Source organism: Cynara cardunculus, unplaced genomic scaffold, assembly GCF_001531365.2.
Source record: "Cynara cardunculus var. scolymus isolate 2C unplaced genomic scaffold, CcrdV1 Un_Scaffold_2305, whole genome shotgun sequence".
NCBI classification, from domain to species: Eukaryota; Viridiplantae; Streptophyta; class Magnoliopsida; order Asterales; family Asteraceae; genus Cynara; species Cynara cardunculus.
The window spans coordinates 55255-65045 of NW_020201043.1; the positions used below are offsets into that span (position 1 = coordinate 55255).

The 9791-nt window shown below is 35.0% G+C and overlaps 1 protein-coding gene across 1 annotated transcript; it reads left to right on the plus strand.

Moving 5' to 3' along the window:
* Positions 1-5211: 5211 nt before the first annotated feature.
* Positions 5212-9513, plus strand: LOC112502986 (TMV resistance protein N-like). Its single transcript, XM_025107029.1, has 7 exons — positions 5212-5701; positions 6020-7112; positions 7209-7280; positions 7455-7661; positions 7755-8483; positions 8591-9173; positions 9254-9513. Exons 1-7 carry the CDS (start codon positions 5223-5225, stop codon positions 9430-9432), a joined length of 3342 nt encoding a protein of 1113 aa, XP_024962797.1. The 5' UTR covers positions 5212-5222; the 3' UTR covers positions 9433-9513.
* The last annotated feature ends 278 nt before the right edge of the window (positions 9514-9791 follow it).

The window sequence follows — 9791 nt, forward strand, 5'->3', positions numbered from 1 at the left end:
GGGTCAGATTCGAGCACTATTCTTCCTGGCGACCCAGAGTTGTGGAAGCGTAGTGTCAAAGGTGGCGCAAGGGTTGCATTTACGTATTCGGGACCAGTCAGGATCCCTGGGTTGCTATGACTGGCGCCAGTTGCTGCAGGACCTCGTCTAGTGCTGCAATGAGGAGGTATGTTTCATATAATTGTAACATATATTGTTTTTAATCATTATCACCTAATATTGTTCTATGTTTGTCAATTGTTGAATAATTTCAGATAGATGCGTTGAAAGATAAGCTGGCGGACTATGAGCAGCAACCGGAGGAAGAATATAGAAAGAGGGAAGAAGTGGAACGCACACAGAAGGAGCAAGCATATTAGATAGCTCAACAAGCAGTGGAGATACGTAGATAGAAGGAGTTGACGAAGCAATTCGAGGCATTCATGGCACAATACTGGGTTACAAACCCTCCCCCTCCCCCTCCCCCTCCTTCCCAATCTTAGGATATGTTGTTAGAACTGTTTGAACTTAGATATTACTTTTGTAATATAATTTACGATTTTATTGCAAACCAATTTTGTTTTAATTTTGCAATTTATTTTGAAAATCTAGGTAGGTGTATTGTACAGGAAATTGGGTCTTTTAAATTATTTTTAAAAATTAAAAATAAAATTTTGACAGATTATCGGCAAAAATTCCGTCGGAAAATTTATTTATTTATTTTAATTTCCTTCGGTAATCCGTTGGTAAAAGTGACGGTCGGTAATTCGCCGGAAACATAGGTCACCGGTAATCCGTGGTAAAAGCCGTTGGTAAAAGTGGTCGTTGGTAATCTGTTGGAAACATTGACTGTCGGTAATTTCTGGGAAATTCTTTCGGAAATGTAGCCATTGGGTAATCCGTTAGTGATATTGTTCGTCGGTAAATCCGTCGGAAATAGTAGCCGTAGGTGATATCCTTCGGTGATGCCTTTTCCCACAGTGTTTTTTCCGACGGTTCCGACTTTAGCGACCGATTACCAACGCTATTTTATTCGTTGGTGATAGTCCTTTGTTTTGTAGTGTTCTACGTACTTCTTCCTATGCCAATCATGGGTTTTTCTCCGTCAAAGACGTCTTTATAAACTTTACACATCTCTAATTAATTGTTCAACATTGGACAATAATAATGTAATCTTTGTGATTATGTTAATATAAATATCCATTCTACAAATATTATATTAAGATATAAACATAAACCAACAGCAAGAAATTAACAATTATTTCCTCTACTTCACATTTGTATTGCTTAGTTATTCAAAAAACCAAGTCTATGACATCTTTGATTTTTAGATGTTTTGGTGGTGGGGTAAACCACTTGGAAAATTGAAAACTTGTTAATAATGACAACACCTATGGCTATGATTGATACCAGGAGACCAAGACTTTTCAACCCTGAAGAATTTAGACCCTCTTCATATTTCCATCTTAAACATATTCCATCCTCCTACTCCTAGACTCTCTTTATCAAACTTCCATGGCTTCCACTTCTTCTTCTTCTTCTTCTTCTATCATAACTTCTCCCAGCAACTATGATGTATTTCTAAGTTTTAGAGGCTTAGATACTCGTGATTCCTTTACCCATCATCTTTATGAAGCGTTAATGTTTGCTATAATCTTTTAATTTTTTTGTCAATCTTTTGTTATCTTCTTGTCAAGATTAAGTAAGGGGAGGGGCAGTTTACCAAACGCTTATCCGGGTAAGCGCTTACCAAATCACATTACCTTACCGGATGAATATGACAAAAACCAAAAATCTTATCCGGTAAGAACGAGACAAGGAATAAGAGTCTTACCCGGTAAATGAAGACGACGACTCTTACCGCGGTAAGAGCTTATCGGGTAGATTATTGCATACGGTGTTCGTTTTTGTGAAGTAAATCTTACCCAGTAAGTAAGTAATAGTATTGAATTTTACGGGTAAACACTTTGCGGGAAAGTCTTTGGTAAACGGCCCCCAAGTGTTTTTGGTACATAGACCGGACGGAACATGACTGAACATGCAAGAGTGAGATAGCTAGGTGAAACAATTTTAATTTAACATGGATAACTTTTAATAAAACTTGTCTCATCTCTTTAATTTTTGTTTCATCTAATTTGATAAGGACAAAAATAAAACATTTCTGTCCAACCAAGTCTTGCCATGTTTTAGTCTAAATATCGCACCATACATACAAAAACAATTTTTTTGTTACGTTCTATCACATCTTGTGATGTTTTATCCCATCTTGTCCCACGTACCAAACAAACCTTAATCTTTGCGATCAGTAACTCATAGTTCATAACTTTCTTCTAGCAATATTAATAGATATTCGTTTTCAATTACAAAATCCAATTATTCATTGCATTTATTTGAAAAGTATTCAATTTACATCTTTTTATATGTTTTTTTAGGAGTTCTAAATAAATATGAGTTGAAATATAGAATTTTCTAATAAATATATAACAAAAAGTTAAGTGTCAAATAATTACATATTTGACTAAAGGGTTGGGTTTACGTGAGACCAGTTTGTTTTCGTGAGACCCGTAAGACCATACTTTTACACTTGAAACCTTACAGCAAAAACACTATGAAGGTAAAAAAAATCCAAACTTTCACAACAAAAACACTGTGAAGGTTACCTTTACAGCATTTTACTATGAAGTTTCAATTGTAAAAAAGTTGTCTCACAGATCTCACAAAAATAGGTTAGTCTCACATGATCCAAATCTTTATCAAATATTGGTGTTTAAAGAAACGATAATAGGTTAGTCTCACATGATCCAAATCTTTATCAAATATTGGTGTTTGAAGAAACGATAATAGGTTAGTCTCACATGATCATAATCTTTATCAAATATTGGTGTTTGAAGAAACGATAACATTGGAAAAATGATAAAGAGGAATAATGGTAAGTTTCTCCCAATTAAATTGTGGTCACTTCACACCACCTACATGGCCCACAGTCCTACACCACATGAAAATGTACAGGGTTTTTTGTCATTTAATTAAAAGTAAGATTGGACATTTAATGATAGAGTGACTTAGAGATTGGTCCGTCTAGTTTATGAAAATTATGACTAACGTTCTTAAACTCGAAAAATTATGGATTTGTTCTGGTGGTTGTCAATTTTTATAATTGGATTCCCTTTTTCTAACTTTGTTGACGATGACTTTATCAACTCAAGGATATTTAGGTCTTTTTACTTTTTCTTTTATTTTTTATTATAACCAAAAAAATATATTGAATCTTCTTCATCATGAAGAAGGATGAAGAACATACCAAATAAAAACTGTAGTCCGAATTCAAAATTATAAACATAAATCAAACTCAAACAAAACCTAAATTGCAAACATAAATCAACGTAGATAAAATCCCTAAATCAAATCTTAAAATCTTAAAACACTAAGGAGGCGTTTGGTTCGTAGAATGTAATTCAATGGAATTGCAATTCATCAAATGAATTTGACTTTGAGGGAATCGGATGGAATTTGACCATGTCTTGTAATTGCGTTTGGTTGCATGGAATTGGAATGGAATTCTTAACAAAATTGGAATTTTTTTTGTTTGATTCATGAAATTCAATTTTGGAATCGGAAATTAAATATCAATAAATGACCTTTTATGATTTTTTTTGTCATTTTTTTTAAAATTAAAATTACCATTAAACCAAATTACATTATTAACATCAGATAAAATTTGAAATTGTTCACTTATATTACTAATATCTGAAATTTAGATGAGGGCTAAGGAATTTGTAAGAAAGGAATTTGAAATCCTTGGTATATCAAGTGGAATTGTGAAATCGTTGACCAAATGAATTTGTAGGAATTTAAAGGATTCCTTTGCTTATTATCTGTGAACCAAACATCATATTTGGAATTTGGTCAAATGATTAGAGATTTTAATTCCTTTCAATTCCACCAAATTCCCATGATCCAAACAGGTCCTAAATCGTATCCTAAATAAATTCGGAACACAACACTATTTGTATATATGTATTGTAAACTTATTCACGTGGTACGTATTTAACGGAGTTGGTTGGTGGTCGTTAGAAGTGATGACCAAATCTAAAGCAAACTAAAAAGTAGAGGAAAATGGTATAATGTTAAATTGTAGGGACAATACCAGAGTTTCCCTAAACCATAAGGACTAGAAATATAGTGTAAAAAGTAAAAGCAATTGTCTTCGTCTTTGCTTTTACAGCCTGCTGTTGGTTGGTAACATTTCACCATCTCCAAGGTTCATGATTTTGTATCTTTTTGTTTTCTATATATTTCATAGACCTTCTATCTAGGAATGCATAAAAACCCGATTAACCCAACGCAAAATAACTTAACTTGAAATAATCTGATGTTTAATTGAGTTGTAAAATTTTCAAACCGTAGGTATTGAGTTGATATTGGGTTACTATTATTTGAACCCAACCCAACCTGATGAACCCGAAATTCATTTATTTCTTGGATTTAATATGATTGAATTTCTATTAATATATAGACTAGACAATTACATTATCACGTACACTATTAATATACACATTTATCTTTATATAACTCATTCGTATATATGTTCAGTAACTGTAAACATATATACGTAAATTGAGAAAATTAATTGAATGTGATATACGTAAGAAGTATGGATAAGTTGCATCAAATGGTTGATGATGAAAAAGAAATTATGAGTAGAGAAATAACATATTCAAGGTTAGAAGAATATTTTAATGTACCAAAGTATCAACCCGACTAACCCGTACGCGTTTGGGTTGGGTTGGGTTAAATTTTTTCAAACCGCAAGCATTGGTAAGAGCGAGATAAGGACAAGAGTCTTACCCGGTAAGTTAGGGCAACGACTCTTATCATGATAAGCACTTACCAGATAAATTGTTGCATACGATACCGGTTTGGTGGATTAAAATCTTATCCGGAAAGTAAATTATAGTGTTAAATTTATCGGTAAGCGTTTACCGGGTAAATGTTTGATAAACGACCCCTATTATGTTAGATTAAATACAAGGGAGAGTCAAGAAATTTCAAGTTTTGTTTTTACTATTTTACCATTTGAATGTTTGTTTTGTTATTTTTTGCTTTCGGTGTTGTGGGAATCCAATTCTATAAATTTAAACATTTACAATGATGACGTGCTTCATTTCTTTTGAGAGTAAGTTTTAGCAGACCATTCAAGACTTGTGAATTTTTCATATTCCACTCTTCAGACATTCATTCCAATGGCTTCCAGTTCTTCCTCTTCTAGCATTGCTTCACCTTCGGCTAACTATGACATCTTTCTAAGCTTCAGAGGCGAAGATACTCGTCATTCTTTTGCCGATCATCTCTATGCCGCGTTAATCCGAGCAGGAATTTCCACTTTTAGGGATAATGATGAAATCAGTAGAGGTGAAGACCTCAAACCGGAAATCGAGACAGCAATCACAGCATCCAAGGGCTCGATAGTTGTATTGTCTAAGAATTATGCAACTTCAACATGGTGCCTCGATGAGCTTTGGTTGATCCTTGAGCGAAGGAGAGAGTTCGATCATTTCGTTCTACCGGTATTTTATCATGTTGATCCCTCTCATGTTAAAAAGCAAGATAATACTTTCAAGATACAAGTTAAAACCTCTTCAAAGTGGACGGATGATAACGTGAAACGATGGAGACAAGCCCTTACGAAGGTTGCCGAATTGTCAGGCTTGGTTCTTTCAGGGTATGCTTTTTTGTCCCAGCTTATAATTTAATTGGATTTCTTCTTTCCGAAAGGATATACGAAGGTCTTGTAAATGTGTCTCCTGAGTATTCCTTGATCATTTCTTCTATGAAGAGGCCTGAGTTCCTCAAATCTTGAATATCATTCAAATTTCTTAAGGTTTCAGAATGCTAGTATTCCTACCAAATTTAAACATACACTGGTAGACTGTAATTCACATTTGGAACACCTGATTGTTTTAGCATTATTTTCATTAGAACTTGTGAAACAAGTCTTGAATGCCATCAACTGAACTAGATCACTTACCTTGTTTTACAGGTCAGAAACAGAGTTTTTGAAGGAAATCATTGATAACGTTTACTATAAAGTTGGTCCCAAAATAGTTAATCTTCCACGCAATCTAACAGGGATGAATGCTCGAGATAAAGATATTAATTCCTGGTTAAAGCAATCCGACAGCAAATTTCTAATAATTTGTGGCATGGGAGGAAGTGGCAAGACCACGTTGGCCGAGTACATTGTCTCTTCAAATCGGCAACATTTTGAAATCATTAGCATTTTAAAAAACATGGGTAGTATACATCAAAAACAAGGTAATATTGATGTGTTAATCCAACAATTTGCCAAAGATATTGTAGGAGAGGGGAAACCCCAAACATTGTGCGAGCGCTATTACGTTGATAGAGTTTTAGAAAGGAAAAAGGCACTTATTGTTTTTGATGACATTGATGAACCAAGACCACTGGAAAAATTTATCAATTTCCAGAAAATTAATGAAAAAAGCAAAATTATAGTAACAACCAGGAACAATAATACGCATAATTGGTTTAGGACTAGAACTTGGAGTTGTCATGAGTATAAGATGACATTACTAGATGATGAAGAAGCACTAGAGCTCCTAAGTCTTCATGCCTTTGGATTCAAAATTCCGATGGACGGTTATGAGGAACTTACAAAAGAGGTGCTACAGTATTGTGAAGGAAATCCACTGGCTCTTGAAGTGTTGGGTTCCTCTCTATCAGAGGATATTAGCATCCTATTTTGGAGAAATACATTGGATTTATTGAAAAGAGAGATGAAATCTGGAATCCAACATGTACTCATAAAGAGCTATGACTCATTGCCAGATAAAAATAGCAAAGAGTTGTTTTTGCATATTGCTTGTTTCTTTGTTGGCCAAGACAAGGATTATGTGGAAAAAATATTGGAGCTTGATTATTGTGCATCATCTGGGATCAAAGTCCTAACCAATAGATGTCTTCTTTCTGTGTCACCAAACAACAAACTGATGGTGCATCAATTGATTCAAGAGATGGGGAAAAGCATAATCAGTGAAGAATCAAAACGCCCTGTAGAACGTAGTAGAGTTTGGCGTAGTATTGAATCTTACAAGATCTTGCACAAAGGAGAGGTAAGATGTTTCTTGTGTTGATGTTTAAGCTTATATTTCCTTTCCCACCCTCCTATTTCATCTAAGATTCTATAAATTCCTCTAATTCCTGTTTAGGGTTCCAAAACAATGGAAGGTCTAGCACTTGATATGCAAGTTTTGCGGGATGATAATCCACAAATTTTGACGGTAAAAATTCATATTCTCTCTCTTATTTTAGATTATACTCTTTTTATGATCAACACTCGCTATGTTATCTTTCGGTCCCAATCCGTTCTTTAGAGTGCCTTAATACAAGAAGTAGTTTCTTAATTTCTAGATCTGATGTACGCTTACTTGCTCTCTTCCATGTTAAATTTGCAGTCTTTAGATCTTAAGACAGATTCACTTACAAAAATGGATAACCTAAAATTGCTCCACCTAAATGATGTGCATCTCACTGGATCCTACGAGRATTTTTCAGAAGATTTAAGATGGCTATGCTGGCGTCAGTTCGATCTAAGAGCCATACCCTTTGGCTTATTCTTCAAAAGCTTGGTGGCTATAGATATGCGAGATAGCAAGTTGAAAGTATTTGAACCGCCAATTGTACGAAATTTGACATCYTCTTTTTTATGCAKATTTATAGTGTGTGCAAAATAATTCTTGTTACTCTTGCAACAGGTTCTTCCATTACTCAAGACTCTAAATCTTCAATCCTCCGAGTCTCTGTCCGCAATCCGCAGTATCTACCGACTCCCTAATATTGAGACTTTGATTCTTTGTCAATGTTATGAACTAGTTGATATTTGTGAAACCATTGGAGACTTAATGAATCTTGCTCAATTGGACATGTCAGAGTGTCCACAGGCACAGCTCTATGAAAAATTGATTTTGCAATCTACTGGAGCAAGTCCACTACTAATTTTCTTTTCTTTGCCACATTCTTTAGTGTGGTTATCCCTTAGAGACTGCACCCTTGATGTTACTAAACATTTTTCTCCGAGTTCCAGCATTCAACCAAAATTGCAGTACCTGGATTTAGGCAGATGTTGGTTTGAAAGCTTGACCAGCAACAATCATCTTGTAAATCTTAGGGTCCTTAACTTGTCTTTAAGCCATAGACTTAAATGGCTTCTCTGTCTTCCAAGTGCACTTGCAGAATTGTATGTATATGATTGTCACTCGCTAGAGAAAATAACTTTTGAATCACATCGGTTCACACTGCATGAGTTTGGCTATGAAAATTGTGCTCAGTTGAGTGAAGTGGAAGACTTCTTTAAATTGGTGCCGGTAGCCAGACTTGATGAAACTGATTTGGGACACTTRAAGTGGCTAAAGAAATATCAACATCATGAGGTGTTCCTGGTTGGTGATGATCAGATCATCGAAAACAGAAGTCAAAGGATCCAGGTTCTCTATTTTTTTCTGAATCACATGCATAAGCACACACAAGCACATCGACATGCCACCTGAACTAATTATATATGTGTGACTGAACCCTATTGTTTGTGGCACAGATGCTGTATGAATTCGGTATTGTGAGCACGTGCCTGCCAGACATAAAGGATCCAAACATAACACCTGAGCATATATCAGAATCAACATCTCTGTCCTTCGAGGTGCCTTCATCTCCTATGGATAGGAGGCTCATAGGATTAAATCTAACTTTCAAGTATACAATATTATCAGGTCAAGACTRTGCATGGTTTGCTAAAATCCATACCAACAATGGTGTTGATTTGATGTACAATCCCAAAGTCTGTRGCGATCCTGGAGATGGAGGAGCTGGCATATGGTTAAGTTATTGGCCAATAGGAAGCAAGTTATTAGTGGGAGATAAAGTTAATGTGTCTGTCATTGTGATGGGTGGTATATCGAAGATACATGAGTGTGGTGCAAGCCTTGTGTATGCGGATGCTGATGAAACCATGGGAATTAACATGCCATGGATAGAAACTCTTGGAGGGGATTTGTCTGCATTTAAACTAATTACAGGAGCATACTATCTTTGTCGGCGTGATTTTTTCAAGTTAATGGAGGTTGGCAGATTGGCACCAGGTTGGCTCACTATTTTAGTCGGTGATACCATTGATGATAGAGGTATGTTATTCTTTTCAAGCTAATTATCAGCTTTCGCAATTGAATTTAATCTCCAAATCTCATATCACATATTGCTACAGAGGTACGAGGATGGAGAATGACCGGTCGACCTAAGCCGCCATTTAACCCATCACAAACAAAGTTGTACCCATCATTTGACCCACCACGATTAGAGTTGTCACTTTTGCCAGGCTCACTACGCACAGAGGTGCCAGACTCATTATTTACAAAGTCGAAGAAGTTTTGTCGAAGGTTCTGAGACGATAATTATGCTCTGTATTTTTTCTTTCTTTTTGCATGAATTGGTTACTAGAACAAGATGTGATGTGAGGGCCTATATATATATATAGGGTTTATTTCAAATACAACCTATTGCATTTGTACAACAATGCAACCCAATAAATTAAAATATTTATGGAAATTATTAGAGTTCATTTATTATGATTTAAATATTTATGGAAGATGAATACGGATCATTAATTATGATTAATACTTTATATTAGGAAATAATCAAAACCTATATAAAATCACATATTAATCAAATGAAATGGACGGTTAAGATTGGGTTGTATTGGTTGCACAAATAACAAGAGTTGTATAATAACCAACCTCTATATA